Source organism: Tupaia chinensis, unplaced genomic scaffold, assembly GCF_000334495.1.
Source record: "Tupaia chinensis unplaced genomic scaffold, TupChi_1.0 Scaffold148234_1, whole genome shotgun sequence".
Classification (NCBI taxonomy): domain Eukaryota; kingdom Metazoa; phylum Chordata; class Mammalia; order Scandentia; family Tupaiidae; genus Tupaia; species Tupaia belangeri.
Window position 1 is genome coordinate 2307656 of NW_006208084.1, and position 17892 is coordinate 2325547.

Sequence of the window (17892 nt, forward strand, 5' to 3'; positions counted from 1 at the left end):
GAAAGAGCTGAAGTTTAGGTGTGTGCGAAGGCCCTGAGACCATTTCTCAGCTGCCATTGTTAGCCCACTGGGGTGGGGAGGTAGGGCGTGAAGGGGGAGGTAGGGAGGTGGGCTGGTGGGGTGTTGGTGGTGCTGTTCCTGGAAGACAGAAAGCCCCAAGTGAGGTAGTGGGAAATGATGTTGGAGAGGAATGGAGACCGAGTTGTTATGGTCCTTATGGACATGGGAGCTATTGGCAGAGCTGCAAGAGCTAGACCATGTTTATCTAGCTCACTCTGGCTACTCTGTTGCTGAGATGGAAGTAGGGAGGGGCTCTCTAGATTTCAGGCTGGTGATGAGGGCATTGAGAAATTGCAGTGGAGGCTGAGTCTCTGTTGTTTATACTTTGCGATGCTGGGTGCATTACTTCATCTTCCATTTTAATTTTCTCAACTGTGCCATGGAGATAGGCATTCTGAAAGTTCTCAGGGTGGTTGTACGGTGGCACCCAGTTGGCCTGGCTACAGAGTGGCCCTTGCACCCAGCAGGGAGTGTAGGCTCCTCTTCCATCACCTCACACTGAGAGGGTCTTAAGCTGCAAGACTGAAACATAAAGATAACAGCAGCCGCTTGCTGCACAGGCTTCTCCAGCATAGGCGGCTGAGGGCATCTTTAGAAATGTTTTCACCCAGGGACCAGCAGTTGGCATAATGACTATGTTGCTGGACTCCCATGTAGTCAACCGTAGTTTGAGTCCCAGACCCAGTGGCTTAAACTCATGCCGGGCGCGTGTGCATGCGTGCCCAAGATCCCAAGAGGAGAATAGAGGAGAAAGGATTGTGGCATGACCATCCCCCCTGGGGGGTGATTTCTCACTTTCTGTCTCTCTGGCAAGCACATGCGCCCTATAGCAAAAACCTCTCCAAAAAAAAAAAAAGAAAAGAAAAGAAAAGAAATGTTCTCACCCAACCTTTTTGTGTTATTGATTCAGAATTGGGAACCCAAAGTGACGACTTTTCTCATTTCCGACCTAATTTATCCAGCCATGTGTCATGACTCAGGGCCCTCATGGATTTGTGATCAGACTGGGGTGATTTGTGGTCCAGTGTGAGCAAAATTGGATTATGGAGTGATAACTGAAAAGTATTCTTGATCAGTCCATCAAACTCCCCATAACTTGGGGCTCACGGAGTTCAAGATATTATAGCAAAGAGGGTAAAAAGATGGCAGGAAAAAATCAAGTAAGTGCCTCTTGTTCCCTAACGGAATCATGCTTCCTAGAAATGCTGAAATGAGGTAATTAGGTGCATTTTATTACCATACAGGATGTGTAAAACTTCTATTTGCAAAGTGCCTCATTTACAGTCTTGGTTGCTTTGTATGACAAAGGTCAGCACTGCTCTCTGGCTTTACTCATGAGAAAGGCCCTATTCTCTCTGCAAAATTTCATCATCGGTGTTTTCCTTTACTTTAACAGTGTCACCCCTGCTGGGAAGTCTCCTGGTGGCCCTGTGTACTTCTTCTCTCCAGCCCCTTTATGACTACTGATGGCAGAAGTGGGAGCCCTGTGGATGATTTGCAGATACCCGGGCTGGCTTCAAACCCTGGTGTTTCTTTTCTACCAGGTCATTGGCCTCTTTCATTAAACAGAACAAAGAGAATTGATAGGGGCTGTTTTGTTGGTACAGAAAGGGTGTTGGTGCCTACTCTGCTAAGGTACAAGAGGATTTATTTGTCCTCATTTATCTCAGTTATGGTTCTGCCTGGAGCGCTTTTGCAAAGTCTCATAATGTCTGGAGAACACACCCTCATGCAACGTTTGCATGTTTGCACGTTCATGCATGTGAAGGTGATCACATCATTTGAAGGTGCCTGTTTCGCTAACTCCTCTTTAACGCCTTACAGTGATACATGGTAATGGGGTCCTCCCTTATCTGCTGTGGTTTCAGCTATCTGCTGTCAACTGTGATCCCAAAATAGGTGAGAACAGTACGAAAGCTATTTTGAGAGAGAAAGAAAGAGATTATATTCAGATAACTATTATTACAGCATATTATTATAATTGTTTCTACTGTTAAGGTCATTAATCTCTTACTGTGCCTACTTTATAAATGAAACCTTCTCATAGGTGCAGGGAAAAACATGGTAAACATCGAGATTGAAACTACCTGTGGTTCTGGACAGTTCCTGGGGTTCCCCGTGGATGGGGGATGGGGGTTTTCACTTTTCCCTAACCCCAAGGCTTAACATTGGTCAAATGTACTTTGTAGTTGGGTCTCATTCCAAATATCCACAAGTCTGAATTCTGTTTTAAGAGAGGAAGCTGCTCATTCAACAAAACCGTTTAAATTGAGAGTTTATATTTTGATGAAACTTAAAATCACCATGTTTCATTGCTGCATTAATTAGCACTTGAAATGTATTTTCGTGAAATAAGACTTAAGCTGTTTAACCGGGCTCCCTTCCCCTTGTAAAAAGGATCACTTTATTATTATGTTTAAGAAACTTGATTATGATTCTCATGTTTTTACTTTCCGTCTCTCAGATCCTTTCTAAGTGGTGAGGTTTACACCGGGCTTCCCATGCAGATACTCACCTTTTCTTTTGAATTCTCCACCTCGTCATTTGGGGGGCTGGTGGTAACTTCTCCTGGTGACTTAGGCCAGGCTCTCCTGGGGGCTCTGGGCCTTCTGCAAGCTTTGAGCAGTTTGCTCTTTAAGCTGGACAGTAAGCGTGCAGCGTGCCTTGTGCACGGAACTCCTCTTCCGTCCTCAGGGGGGCTCGTAACCGTGCTTCTGGAAACCTGGTACAGGGAAAGGCATCTGGAACGTCAGGCTCTCCATATGGGAGCCTGTCAGGGAATGTCATCACGTTTTGGCTTAGCAGCTTCTGTGGCATCTTTATTGAAAGTTTGAAAAAAAAAAAAGCTACTTATAAAGTATTGATAGAAGGGGACAGTTTGAGAGGATAACATTTATTCTTTGTAATGAGAAGGTGAAAGAATACATTAACATGTAAACACAAAGTACATTCAGCAAACCAAATACGTTCAAATAAAATATGCATTAACATACACAGCCAGTCTTCCCGTGCTTCTGTGTTTACTATCTGCAGAACGGCGCACATCAAGGCAGCGGTGCGAGAGAAATATACCTTCTATCAATGCCTTTGTCATAAGTAAGAGCAGCAGAGAGAACAAAAATATTCACCTGAAAAACTTTCCAGAATTTAAAGTGAGATCTAGTTCATGATTCAGATGAAAAGCATCTCCATTTGTGATGGCTGGGCGGTCTGTAAAGCTTTCTCAGAGAAAAGAAAATGTCAGTTGCATGGGATGGCTTGATTTTACTGAAATGACCAGAATGCGACATTAGTCTGGGAGGAGTGTTGAGGCCACAGGATGAAGTAGGCAACTCATTAGGACCTGCGTTGCAAAGAGTGGGCATGACTTGTGGAGTGACAAGGAATGGTGGTCAAGACTTTTCTTCCATCTGATTTGACTTGGGTCCAAATGTTTCAGAACATATAGCCATTAGACTGGGGCCAAAAGACTGTGGGATCCCATCTTTTGTTTCAGCCTAAACCTGTTTTCTTGGCTACCCAGACATGCTTACAGAAATAAGAGCATGCTAACGTGGGTGGACACAATTTGCAGTGCCTGATTAACCCAGCAATTAATAAAAATGGAGAGGTGACAATTGGTGTTACCAAGCTACGGTTGAAGGCAGTGCACCTGGCCTCACTCCATGCAAACAGATTGATGGAGAAGCCACCCATGGGGAGAACATCAGAATTCAAAAAGGGGAAGATGGTTGGGAAAAGGTACTCAGAACAAAACACAGGCGGTCAGGATGGATGGGTTATTTTATTTGTTTAATGAGTAGATTTTTTTTTTTTAATTGAATAGTTCCTATGTGTCTGGTCCTGTGCCAGGAGCCAAAGATATTGTACATTAATGGTAGTAAGTCACACTGCTTCTATGAAGAGACTCAAACCGCATGCAGGTAATAGATATACATATAATAAGCTCTAATATGTGGTGGTTGGTAAGTACAGGATGGAGGATGTTTACAGTTCACATGTGACTGAAGGAATGAGTAGTTCGTTCTACGAAAAGGAGAGTATAGTGTTGATGTTACAGAAAAGGTGGCTTGAGGCAGACCTTGCAGCATGAGTTGGCAGGAAAGGGCATTCTAGCACAGGGGCCTGGAGGAGAAAGGCAGAAAGGGCGGGCTAGTCTTTTTGTTCGTACTAGAGGCTTGACCTAGACTGAGTTTGCGCGCTACCTCTGCCTCTTACTAGGTGGGTGACGGGGCAAATCACAGAGACTTCCTACTGATAAATGGGTTTTCACCTCTGTAAAATGGGGATAAAGAGTCTTTATCTTGTGGGATAATGGGAGGATTCAGTGTTAGTTTATATAAGGCACAGTGTGTGTGGTGCAGGGTGACCCCTCCTGAGCAGTGAGAGCCCAGAGGTACCCTAGTTCCTTGGTGTGCCATACATAAGGAGGAACTGAGACTGCAGACGTCACTGTGGACCGGTTTTAAAGGCGTCTGAGTATTTGCATCCAGACACCCTCCCTGCTCAGTCTGGGTCTTCTCTTGAGACAGCAGTCGTATCCTGTGATATCCAGCCACCCACAAGTGATCCTGAGGACAAGTAATTGGTAATTTTTTGTTTGTTCCTGGCATGATGGTGTGACAAAGTCCACTCTTTGAAGGAGCAGATTCAAAGCTCTCGGTGAATTAGCACCAAGTATTGGGAAGAAGCACAGTTTTGCCTCACATTAGGTTGGGGTCAGATTCTGGCATTGTGCTTTGTTGGCCACGTGACCTGTGAAGGTCACTCCATCACTCCTGCATTTCTGCATTTGTGAAATGGGGTTAATGTGTTTATGTATTGAGGTGTAACATTTCTCTCTTACTTATTCATTTATTTATTTATTTATTTATTTTTATTTACATTTTTTTTTAATACATTCAATCACATTATTTAACTTACAAGGTGACCATTTCAATACGTGAACATTTCTCCCCGGTCGAGTTGATCAAAATATAACAATACTACCTCCCTGTCTCAACAATGCTATTTTCGTATCCCTCCTCCAAATGTTTTTCCCCAGACCCCACTCCTCCACACATACCACATCTGGCATTCACCTCCATCTCTTGTGTTTGTACATCCTTCAGCCCATCCGTTGCAGTTATAGAGTGCGGACATTCAGTATATGTTAAGTGGGGACATACAGTGTCTCTCCTTCATATTATAACGTTTCCCTTAAGAACTGGCATGAAAATTCCTTTGAGATAAGGAACTACCTTTGTGCAAGAAAACAGTTTCATAAGGTACAAAAATGCTTTCCTCTATAAATACCGATACTCCTCAGCCTACAATGGGGTTACGTCTTGAGAAACACATTGCAAGATGAAAATATTGTCAAAAATGTGTTTCAACTTACTAATTTGAACTATAGTTTCCATTGAATATGTATCATTTTTCTCACCATAAGTTTAAAAAAAAATCATCAATTGGGGCCAGCAGGTGGCATAGTGGTTAAGATGCTGGGCTCCCCATAGCCAACCATGGTTTGAGTCCTGGCGGCCTGGAAATCATGCTGGGCACATGTGCGTGCATGCCCAACATCCCAAGAGGAGAATGGAGGAGAAGGATTGCAGCTTGGCCAAAAGGTTGAACCATCATAAGTTGGAGGCCGTCTCGCCAATAGAAGCCACGTGTGTAATTTAAAATTTTCTAGTATCCACATTAAAAAAAGAAGTAAAAAAAAAAAAGGTGGAATTAATTTTAGTAGTATATTGTATTTAATTCAGTGTAACCAAAATGTATTAAACGTCATTGATATTTCACATTCTTTATTTCATACAGTCTCTGAAATCTGGCATACATGTTCATTTACAGCACAGCTCAGTTCAGACTAGTCACATTGCACATGTCAGTAGCCACATACAGCTTGTGGCTGCCATATTGGACAGCACGGATCTTGGTAGGAGCCAGTCACAAATGAAGTGACTGCAAGGGAAGAGAGTTTTCTTCCTCTTTTCTCCTCCATCCTCTCCAGCACTCCTTTTCTTCATCTTTCTCTCTCCTCTTGTATCCTTTCCTGAGAAGATTGGAAAGGGGAGTGGTCAGTGGAGACCACAGTGAATACTCGTGTTACTGGATTTTTATGGAAAAGGAAGTGTGGAAAGAGTTTCATGGAAGGACACAGAGGGAGTGGCAAGCCACTAGGAATTCATGGAAATCACGGAAATATAGACAGTACAAGGATATTGAGCACCTTCTGTATGAGGTAATATGCTAAGCATTACTTGTTCATTTTATTTAATCCTCCCTGCCTTAAGAAGGGTTTTGAAATTGGAAAAACAGAAGAGAGAGAGAGAGAGAGAGAGAGAGGTTAAGAAAGTTGCCCAAAGTTACACAGTAAAGATTTGAACCCAGATGTCTGTCTCCAGAGTCCTGTTGTACTAGTTGCCTTAAAAAACCCTGGGGGGAAAAATCTTGAAGGCAGCTTTGGGCTTTCATTTGGCATACACTGGGTAGTTTACACCAGAGGGCATGGTGCAGGAAGGCTGGAAAGATTGTCTGCACTAGCCTGAACCTTGCAGCATCGTTGAGACTGAAGTGCATGGCAGATGCATGCCTGGGCACTACGGTTACACAGAACAGGGCCTCAGTAAGTGGTGTTCATTCCCTTCTTTCCAGGCCCACAAAACAGGCTTTTCCAAAGAAGGGGCTTCCTTGATTTGTTCATGTCTAGATCCCCACCTGGTGCCTGGTAGACGCTCAGCAAGTATTTATGGACATCAGTGTGGATGCTTTGGGATCACTAGATATGATGATCTCTGAGTGTACTGGGGAGCCTGCAAGTATGGCTGCACCCTGAGATGGTGGTCAGCCCTGGGAGAAGGGGGCTCACATGGAGAGATAACCAGCATGATCAGAGCCAGCTCTCTTGCTTTGGAGATAGGCACAAGGGCTAGCTTAAATGCCCCATCCATGCCAAAACTTTTTGTTTTTTTTCCTAGCAAATTTTTATTAAAATGAATCATTTTATACAAGCAGCTTAAGACAGAAAGATTGATGTAGCTGTTCACAACTTACCTGTGTAACCAGCTACAAGATTGAGGAAAAGGACATCACCAGGTCAGCCATGGTGGTGCAGCAGCAGCGCAATGCTCAGTGATGCTGAAGCCACGTGGCAAGGCCCTGGTTGGTGTCCCGAGCTCTCTCATACCTGCTCATCCATGCATGCTCAGGCTCCTGGTTGGCTGGGGATGGGTTGTGGTGGTAGGGCCCTGCTGAAGGTTTCTGTCTGCCTCTGTCTCTCTCTTCCCTTCTCTTTGTCTTTCTTTCTCATGGAAGAAATCAACTTAAGAAAAAGGACAAAAGAAATAGGACATTACCAATACTCCAGAGGCCCCTGTTTCCACCCCATCACTCCCTCCTGTCCCTTCTCAGAGTTTATCTGCTCTCCTGACTTCTCATTCCACAGTTTAGCTCTGTGTGCCCGCATGTTTGAGCAAACCCAAAAGGTTGGGGTGGTTACTGGGACTGTTGTGTAGATTTGGTTTGTTCCAGCCCTGTGTCCTCGATCATCTCCAGGGTTGGGTTCTAAACTGTTTCCTGTGCCCATGGCACCAATGAGAAACTGAGGCTCACAGGGGTCATGCCACTTGTCCAGATCTCCTGACCAGAGAACACAGCAGTGATTCAGACCTGTGCTGTTCCAAAGCCTGTGTTCTTGATCCTCCCATGTATTTTCCTCTTTGACATTGTGTCCCAAATCCCAAGATTAGGATGGTTCTGGCCAAGATCTTTGGACTCAGTGCTACCTGGGTGTGGCTGCTATGAAGTTGTGGAGGGAGACCCAGCCACTGTGCCTCAGAACCCAGTACAGGTGACTGTGGGTCCTAGAAGAATGAAGACCACACCTCACCTGCCACAGTGACTCTTCTGGCAGAACCCATTCTGGGTGGACTGCAGGAGGCATCAGGGTGCGGACCCAGTGGGCTTCTCATTGCCTTGGGCTTTCATTGCTGCTGCTCAGCTCTGAAGCACACAGGTCAGGGAAGCTTTCAATTAAAGTCAGCTTACTCCCACCCAAGCAGAAAGTGCTGCCAAGTGCAAGCTTGCACACTTTCACAGGGCGCCTGCTTGAGGCATGACTGGGGCTGTTGCCTGTGAGTTACCTTGGATTTTAGCACCAGCAGATGCCCAGGGGATGAAACAGGCATGGAGAGCTGGGGAGGGCAGCCTTTGCCCTGCCTGGAGTCCCCTGGGAGTGGTTGGAGGTGGGCGCATGTGTTTCAGCCTGAAGAACTTTGCTCTTTCTGTGGCAAGGCTCTCTGCCCCCACAGTTCCCTAGTCAGGAGGACAGGTGGTGGCTGTCATTCTGCTCTTGGCCTCAACCACAGAGAGCTTTGCCAACAATTCTGGAATGGAGATACCCCCCAGCCTCTTTGGCCCAGAGACGGCAGCTTTGACCCATAAAGTCTTGAGCAGGCAATTCCCTCAGCCTGGCTGTCTCTCAAAATGATGGGGGTGGGCAGTGGGCAGAAACGTACCTTATTACACGAGGCTCCGGGCCCCTAGGACTGAAATTTCATTCAAGGCAAAAATACAGTTGCCTCTGTGGAGGCAACAGTTCTTACGAAAATGAATCCAATATAATTTATTGTAATTTATTAGTGTAAGTGAGCTGTTGAACAGCTTAGTCTTCGCTGGCCACTGGGCCTCACAGTAGAGATTGAAAGCTGTCACCCTGGAGCCAGCCTGCCTCGCTGTGAATCTTGCATTTTCTGCTTAGCTGTGTGACCTTGGAAATGTTCTGACCCTCCAAAAAAATGGGAATCGTAACAGTCCCTACCTGTTGTGTTCATTAATCCTCGTAAACACTTGGGATATTCTCTGACCTTTGGAAGGCTCAGTGAACGCTTGCATAAAGGAATCGGCTATGTCCTCAGGAATCTGCTGCAGGCCATTTTTTTTTTTTAAGAGATTTTGGCCTTAGGGCACGTGTGCTTGCCAGAGAGAGAGAAACAGAGACAGTGAACATGAAAGTGAAAAATCATCCCCCAGGGGGAATGGCCATGCCACAGTCCCTTTTCCTCCATTCTCGTCCTGTGATCTTGGGCATGCATGCACATGTGCCCAGCGTGAGTTTCAAGCCACTGGCTCGTGACTAGAACTGGGCTTGGCCATGTGGAAGTCCAGCAATGCAACTGCTACGCCATCTGCTGGCCCCAGATAAGGAAATTATTTCTAGTTTCCAGACAAGGAAACTGAGGCACAGGTAGGTTAAGTTCCTGACTCAAATTTCACAGCCAGGAAGTAGCTGAGGTGGAATTTTTTTTAAACCCAGAGATGCCACAGCTCCAGGCTTTCCAGTGAAATGTTGGGTAGAGCTGTTAGTGACTTGCTTGGGATTTATCGTCTAAGGATTAAATGTATTTCAAAAAAGACAGTCCCCTAGGGAACCAGCAGTTAGCGTAATTGCTATGTTGCTGGACTCCCACGTAGTTGACAGCGGTTCGTGTCCCAGACCCGGTGGCTTAAACTCACGCCGGGAGCATGTGTGTGCATGCCCAAGATCCCGAGAGGAGAATGGAGGAGAAGGGATTGCGGCGTGACCATCCCCCCTGGGGGGTGATTTCTCGCTTTCTGTCTCTAATGTCTCTGTCTGTCTGGCGAGCGCACGTACCCTATAGCAAAAATCTCTCCAAAAAAAAAAAAAAAAAGACAGTCCCCTAAAAGAAACTTCCAACATTTCCAATACAAGCTATTTGAGTGCAGTTTATTTTAAGATCCATTTAAATAACGAACATAGCTCACATTTGTCACGTGAACTGCTCTTTTTCAGCTGCAGTATTTACATTGCTTTATTGTTAATTTGCTATAGGATCCGTGTGCTCACTAGAGAGAGAGAGAGTGAGAAAGCACCTCTGAGGATGGGGATGGCCACATTGTCGTCCTTTCTCTTCAATTCTCTTGGGATTTGGGGAACATAAGCACACGGGCCTGACGTATTTTTCAAGCTACTGGGTCCGGGGCTCTAACCATGACCTTTTTTGGGATCCAGGTGCCTTAACCACTAGGCTACATGACTCGTCCTTCATTGCCTTAACATTTGGGTCATGTCCCGAGCTTTGCAAAAAAAAAGTTTGGAGGTGCATCCAACCAAAGTGGAGGCATTGCTTTACTCTCGCTGACTGGGTGCTCCTGAGAGATCAGGAGATGCCCTGCAGTGAAGGGACTGTCACAGAGGGGCCTTCTAGCCTTTTGTCCAGATCCACAAGGGTGTAACTAAGGACCAAAGTAGCCAGGGAAGAGGAGGTTTGGGGTCTGACAAAGGTAGGACAGCAAAGCGCAGCTGGTGGGAATAATGTACCATTTTCTCATTTAAGTCCCCTGAATGAAGGCAGGAAAATAGAGGACGAGAGGAGAAGAATGAAAGCAGAAACGGAGAGAGAGAGAAAATAAAAATACTGTGGGTGCAGAGGGCGAGGGAGGGAGGTAAAGTTGGTGACTTGTGCTTGGCTTTCTGTGACAGGAGAGGGGCGGGGCGGGGCCTGAGTGGGAGGCAGATCCTAGGCTGGTGGAGAGAAGGAGGAGAGTATAAGACACAGCACCCAGTGGTGGGAGGGTGAAGACTAGCCTGGGAATAGAAGAAGGAATCCTCCACTTTTTTTTTTTTTCTTTAAATTTTTGCCATAGGGTATGTGCTCCTGCCTGAGAGAGACAGAGAAAGAGATAGAGAGAAGGAAAATGAGACTGTGTCCCCAGGAGGGATGGTCATGTAGCAATCCCTTCTCCTCCATTCTCCTCTTGGGATTTTTGGGTATGCACGCACATGCACGTGGCATGTTTTTCAAGCTGCCAGGTCTGGAACTTGAACCATAGAGATAGACATGCGATCCAGTGCCTTAACCACCCTACCACCTGCTGGCGTGGAATCCTCCAACACTTACTGCCAGCATGGAGCAAGCCTTGTTGCGGGCAGACTAGGGCTCACTATTGGCCACATGACTGGTTGGCAGCCCCTCAGTTGACCAGTTGCCTCCTGGGTTGGCGAGGAGGGTGGACTGGCAACAGAGCACTCCGCGCCATCTGTCTGTGAGTCAGGGTCCCCACCCCAGCCCCCCTGCATTGTTCTCCTACACCTGAGCTTCCTGTGAAGGTCCCCATGGTGGACACAGGCTTTCAGCGCTTTCGACCGGGAGCGGGCAGCACTCCATTGGCACCATTGGAACAGGCTACACAAATAAACTCCACCGTGTGTCTCATTAGCCCAGGAACAGCTCAAGCTAATCGAGGCGTGTCTTTGTTACGTGCCAGTCACGCCAGAGGGGTTAAAAAAAGAAATACTCATGCCTGATCCAAGGGCTTTTTGTGGGCAGTACAGAAATAATAAACTCCAAGACAAAGTCAAGCTGTTCAGGAGTGAAGTTGTGTGCTCTGACCAGGCCCAGCTTCTGCCGGCTGGGGATCATCAGGACCGGGCTAGGAGAGGCAGGCAAGGCTGCACCCTCCTCACGGGCCTCCTCCTCGCCTGGATGACTGGGTCGAGGTGAGTGGGCATGCTTGCTGTTAAGAGGATCTGATTTTAATGTCAAGGGCATGCATGTGTGTTTAGCCAGTGAGGGCTGTGGCGCTTCACCATGCCCCAGATTCTTGCCGTTCTGGCTCTTCCTGCCAGCATGCTCAGTAAGACAGCTCCCGGTGTGAGCTGGGCCAGGCCTCGGTGTGCTGTGGCCTCCATGTCCAGTCCGTGATTTCCGTGAGAACTTGCTTCCTAGACCTGGACACTGCGGTTTGAGGGTGTGAGTGACTGTTCCCTCAGTTTATTAAACAGCTCGTGCTGTTGGTGTGGGGATGGTGGTGATGAGGAAGATGAAGGAGGAGAATGCGTGCTGTTTATTTCCCAAGTACCATGTTAAATTCTCTGACGGTGAAGACTGTGTGAATGATAATGATCGATGGCGTTTATTGTGTGTCCACTCCATTTTGTGCAAGCTTCTGAGCACTCTGAAGCATTTGATCTGAGAAAAGCCCTGAAGACCAACACTGGTGTGCCCATTTTGCAGTGAGAGTGATGGAGGCAGGGTCAATCAGAGTCTGCATTCCTTCTGCCAAGGCACATAGCTTGTGACCCTGCCAGCGCTCTGCAGCTGGAGTGACTGACCCTTGTGGGTGGGCAAGTGTCTGGTGAAAGTTTGGTGACAGTCACCCTCTGTTCTAGATCCTTCTTTCTCGGCATTTGAGATCCTCCTTGCCATCCTCCTTTCTTCCTCTCTGTCTCCCTGTACCCCCTCACCACCACCCTTCTCCCAGGGCCCTCTTCTTTTCATTTGTCGATTTAGAAGTAGACTTGACTCCCTGGTGCTGGGGAAGTTTGGCTGAACTCATACTAATAACTGTTGCTCATTATCTATCGACTTTAGTTCGTCCAGATTCTGACTTTATTTTTCTTTCTTTTCTGAAGGTGATTAATTACCTATTTCCTTCATTATGGGTGAGTAACCATGAAAACTGAATATTGCTGGCTGTTCTGTCAGTCAGCAGGCTGGTCAGTACAGTGAACCTGACTTTACTCATTGGACTTAAGAGATATTTGGTAATTTGTCCATTTCTATGTCTTTCCATGTCCTGGGGCTGTGACTTTTGTAACCCCGTACATGACACCACTGGCACAGTGCCCACTAAATGTTACTGAAATGACTGAGTCATAAAAGCTTTGTGGAGAGAGGGAAGCCATGTGTCCCTCTGCGTCCTCTGTACTCTCAAGACCCAGTTAGTCTTTTTTCTGATTTCTGCCACCTGGATAGGTCTTTATTTTTTTTTTTTTTTTTTTTTTGAGAGGTTTTTGCTAAAGGGTGGGTGCACTCGCCAGACAGACAGAGAGACAGAGGGATAGAAGGCGAGAAATCCCCCCCCAGGGGGGATGACCACGGCACAATCTCTTCTCCTCCAGTCTCCTCTCGGGATCCTGGGCACGCACGCACATGTGTCCGGCGTGAGTCTCAAGCCACTGGGTCCGGGACGGGAACCACGGTCGACTACGTGGGAGTCCAGCGACATAGCCATTACGCTAACTGCTGGTCCCTGGATAGGTCTTAAAAGGAACGTAAATATACTTTAATTTGAAGTAATGGGATGTATAGAAGCCACTCCCGTTTCATTTATTTGCTTGTGCTATCAGATAAAGGTTTTAAGGCCCAGCTGTATTAGTTAAGGTAGTGCAGTGCTCTGCTCTGCGATGCTGGAAGCCATGTGGAAGATCAGGGTTCAGTTCCCAGGTCAGTGTGTACATCTGGGCACACACATGCCCATGGTGTGATCCTGGCTTGCTGAAAGGGCTGCGGCATGAGACCCTGTTAAGGGTGTTGTCTGTCTGTTTCTCTTTCTCCCACCCCTCCCTTATTGAATAAATAAATGAATGAACTAAAAAGACACAAAAATCATTTAAGGTGCTACTGAATGGGGAACGTTCTTTTGGCAGGTGAAATACCAAGTTGAACATGAGGCTCGGGATATGGGCTTTGAAACCAGATCATCTGAATTCAAGTCCAGATCAGACATTGTTCTGACTTTAGGTGGGTTACAGTGCGTATGATTTAAGATCTGGGTTTCAATCCAGACTCCGCTACAGGTAAGTGGTGTGATCTTAGGCTAAGTAATTACTTAACCTCTGTGCCTCAGTTTCCTCCCTTTAAAATGGTACAGTTTCATGGAGTTGTTGGAGGGGGGGTGTCTAGGGTTGTTTTGGGCATTAAATGAATTAATAGATGTAACATACTTGCTACCATGTTGGTTATTTGCTTCTGGCATCATTTGCTGTTAGTGAAGCTTCAGATCTACAGGTATAAAAAGTCCAACTGTGTTAGCTCCTAAGTATTCGTAGAAATATGGGATTGGGTTAGTTTCCTAGGGCACCACAAACTTGGTGGCTCAAAACAGCAGCAGTTTATAGCTTTGCAATTCCGGAGGCCAGAAGTCCAAAGTCACGTGAGTTGGCAGGACCGTACCCCTTCTGAGGCCTAGGTGCTGGAAGTCCTTCCTTGCCTCTTTTTAGCTCCTGCTGGTTGGCTGGCAGTCTTTGGTGCTCCTTGGCTTATGGACTCATCATTGACCTTTGCCTTTATGTGGTGGTCTCCCTGTATCTCTTCATATGGCCATCTTCTTAGAACGATGCTGGTCACACTGGGCTAAGGGCCTACCCTACCCCAGTATGATCTCATTTTAACTTAATTGTATCTGTCATGACCCTGTTTCCAGATAAGATCATTGAAATCCTGGGGTCAGGACTCTAACTCCTCTTGTTTAGAAATACACGGTCCAACTTATAACAGGCTGAAATGCGAGAGTCCATGGAAAGCGTTGAGCATAGAACCTAGAATAACACGGTGTCAGGCAACATTAGCTGTGCCTGTTGCTATTGCTGTCCTGTCCCTGAAGTCACTGCCTTCCTGGGTGGCCTTGGGCAGTTTCTTTTAACATCTTTGCATCTCCGTTTCTTTTTTGTTAATGGGAATGATATGACCCACATGCAGGGTGGGTGAGTGACAGCCTTTCTGACGCACATTGCCACAAATCTGAAAGGAAAGCCCCTCCCAGAAGGAACTCCTGTGGGAGGAGAGGGTCTGGGTGCCGCTGGCCTGGACACATGCCTCCCAGCATAACTGTCCCTCCTGCCGGCTGCTGTGCACCTCAGTGAGGACACATACCTTTTGTAGTCTCCTGTTTGCCACTGTGCAGACCAAATGAGGCTCCTCGTGCCCTTCCCGTGGGGTCACGATGGCTCAGAGACACATCCAGATGTAAGCAGGTTGGATTTTCCAGGCCCAGGCTTGCTTTGCAGTCAGAATGGAAAACTATATATATTTTTTTCCACTTGGGAGCTGAACAGATTTGCTACAGAGAAGTCTAGATATCTATGGAAACAGTCCTAATTTTAGCCTTGCCACACTTAATACCAACTCAGAGAGTGCTGTTTTGGGTCAGGGCCCAGGGAATGGGGAAGGTGAGCGGACTGAGGGGGATCAAATCAAACACAGAGTAGCCAACTGTAGACAAAGGGAGGGGACAGCTAGGATCCCAAAAGGACCCCAAGGGACTGTTCAAGGGGAGAATGTATCTGGAGAAAGGAGACAGCTTGATGAGCATTGATCAGCATAGTAATTTGAATGAAGAATTATCCCTCATCTCTCTGCTTTGGATTTCTGTCTCTCTAAGTTCTGCTCATTTTTGGAGCCTGCTTCAAGACCCTTCTTTCCTACCCTCATCCCCCTTTGGAATCAGCCACTGGTATCTTTTCTGATTCTTCTTCTTCTTCCTTTTTTTTTTTTTTTTTCCTTCAGTTTTAGTCATAGGGCATGTGTGCTCCCTGGAGAGGAGGAAAGACACAGTTATAAGAAGAAGGAAAGTAAGAAATCACCCCCCAAAAGGGATTGGCATGCTGCAGCCCCTTCTCCTCCATTCTCTCAGGAATTTAGACATGCATGCACATGTTCCTGGTGTGATTTTTAAGCTACTGGGTCTGGGACTCAAACTGCAGTCGGCCATGTGGGAATCCAGCACCTTAACTACCATGTCACCTAACCCTCATTTCTGATTCTGTTGAAGTTCTTGTGGCAGCCCACTGAGTCTTGAGGTAAATCTGTGCTTGTTGCGGTTCTCTCATTTGTTTTTTAACCCGTCAGGGTTTGCTGTGGTCATTGCCATACTCTTTAATTGAGCTTCCCATAGAGTAGACATGCAGAAAATGTACAGGGAATGGAATTTGACATGTTAGTGATTTCTGATTGACCAAAGCAAGAGCTGGGCAGCCACACCAGAAAGAGGCATTAAATAAATGCAATGGAATGGAGAAAGCAATCAACAGTGATTGCTGTAGGCCATGCAGGGAGCATCTTTTACTTCATTCCAGCCCCGCCCTCCCAGCCTGGTCAGGTGCAGAGTAGTAGACACAGAAACAGCCTTAGACATCATCTGGTCTGTGTCTTTCAAAGTATGATGTTCAAAAAGCACACAATTACCTTAAGACTTGGTGATTCATTTGAATGTGCTTATGTAAAGGAAGTATAACTAACATTCTAACCTGTCATTTCTTGGGTGTATTTGGAGGCAGCAGTTCCTGGCAGTTCCCTCTCACAGGCCCAGCATGGCAGGGTGGTGTTCCTGCATGCCCATGGGCACGTGAGACCTGTAATGAGTACATGTCCCACTGTAACCATTTGGAAGTTAGGCTTATGCAAATGGAAGAGGTTGCTGGTCTGACTTCTTACTGAATTTCTATATGCTTTTGTTCTTTGCAACAGGGTTTAAAGCACCATGGTTGTGGAAATGTGTGAGAGATTGCAAGGTGGGCAGTAAGGAGTGGGTTTAGCCCCCATCTCTGAATGATGAGGAGATGAGCAAGGTATAGGTAGATCAGATGGCTCTGTTGGATGGTGATAGCACCACACACTTGAACTGTGTTTCTGCTTCTTGTCTACCCATCTTGCTATACCAGACAGAACATAAGCTAGACCTGCCAAACACTTGGGCATTTTATTTGATTTATCTAATTTAATCCCACAATCAATGTTGTAAAGCAAATGCTGTTTTTCCTTACTAAAAAAGGGGGAGAGACTGAGGCTAGTGTACTTGGAATAATTTCCTGAGGTCTCCCCTCCTGGTAAGAAGTAAGTAGATTCAGTGATTCAACACATCTCCACCCACTGTATTTCGTTGTGTTAAGGAACAAACCTTAGATGATGTGTAAGGTTGACCCTGTGTCTAATACTCTGCAGCTGACCAGGCTGGGAGGGTGGGGCTAGAATGAGGTTAAGAGATGTTCCCTGCATGGCCTACAGCGATCAACCAAGAGAAGCCTCCTGATTTTGGAAATAGAAACACGGGGGTGCAGTGCCACCCACCTCCTCTTGGGGAAGCTCCTCCTAGTGTGTAGAGAAGCAGCTCCAGTGTGCACGTGTCTCAAGCCAGCAGGCACACCCGAGAGCTGGTAGTTTTCTGGGAAATGGGATACCTGCCTCTAGGGTGGCTCTGGCCCGATTTGTCCAGGGCCAGCAAAAGGCAGTCTGATTCCTCAGCTGAGTGAGCAACCCCAGCTGACAGGGTGAGTCAGAGCCCAGAATAGAAGCCAGAGGGCATATGCACGAAGGCCAAGTCTATCCCAGTCACTTGCATTTTAAGATTCCTGTTCAAGATGATTAAGCTTTTATACATAACACTGTTTGCAGACTGCTTTATGATCATTTATTAGTGTCGCCTGGCAACGGCTCCCTGAGTTAGCCACATCTATCTACCATCGGGTAATTAACTCCGGGTCCACCCAGAGCCCAGTCCTCTGCTTGTGCATTTTGAAACCTCCTTCCATTCAGTTGTTCATTCATAAGGCTTCACGAGGACAAGGCCTTTGTGATTTCTGTCTCTGGTACCTAGAAAGATACCTAGCACATTGTAGGTACTCTGTGTGTGTTTGCTGAAAACAAAACAGAACAGTGAATGGACTGAGTGTCTGCTACGTGTTTGGCCACATGGGAGGTGCTTTCCATGTAAGTCCTCCTAATTCTTCCATTTGTCCATCCTGCACAGTACGTGTGTCTGTCCTCATGAGGGCATCATCCAGGGATGATGCATCATCCTGCTGTTGTGAGCATTATTGGAAGCACTTGCATAGCAAGGAATCCTCATGGAGACTAAAAATAGTGCCTACTCTTGTCCCCACTTGACAGATGAGGAAATGAGGTACAGAGAGGTTAAGGAACGTGTCTAAGGTCACACAGGCCCTCTAGCTTTGGGTCACTTCTGTACTTCTGTGCTGGTGCTGTTCCGTAGAACTTCTGCATGCTGGCAGTGCTCTGTATCTGCACCATCCAGTGTGGCAGGCAC

At 46.5% G+C, this 17892-nt stretch overlaps 1 protein-coding gene across 6 annotated transcripts in view; it reads left to right on the plus strand.

The window, feature by feature from the left end:
- Window positions 1–17892, plus strand: part of LARGE1 (LARGE xylosyl- and glucuronyltransferase 1) — a 662422-nt gene that overhangs the window by 43962 nt on the left and 600568 nt on the right. For 2 of the 6 annotated variants that reach the window (XM_027769036.1, XM_027769040.1), the window contains exon 1: window positions 11406–11566. The exons of the other annotated variants lie outside the window; for them this stretch is intronic. Coding sequence is in view for 1 of the 2 variants with exons in the window: in XM_027769040.1 (XP_027624841.1) it covers window positions 11553–11566 (14 nt within the window). In the remaining variant the exon portion in view is untranslated. Of the gene's footprint in view, window positions 1–11405; window positions 11567–17892 lie in introns of those variants that run through there. 6 annotated transcript variants of the gene reach the window in all.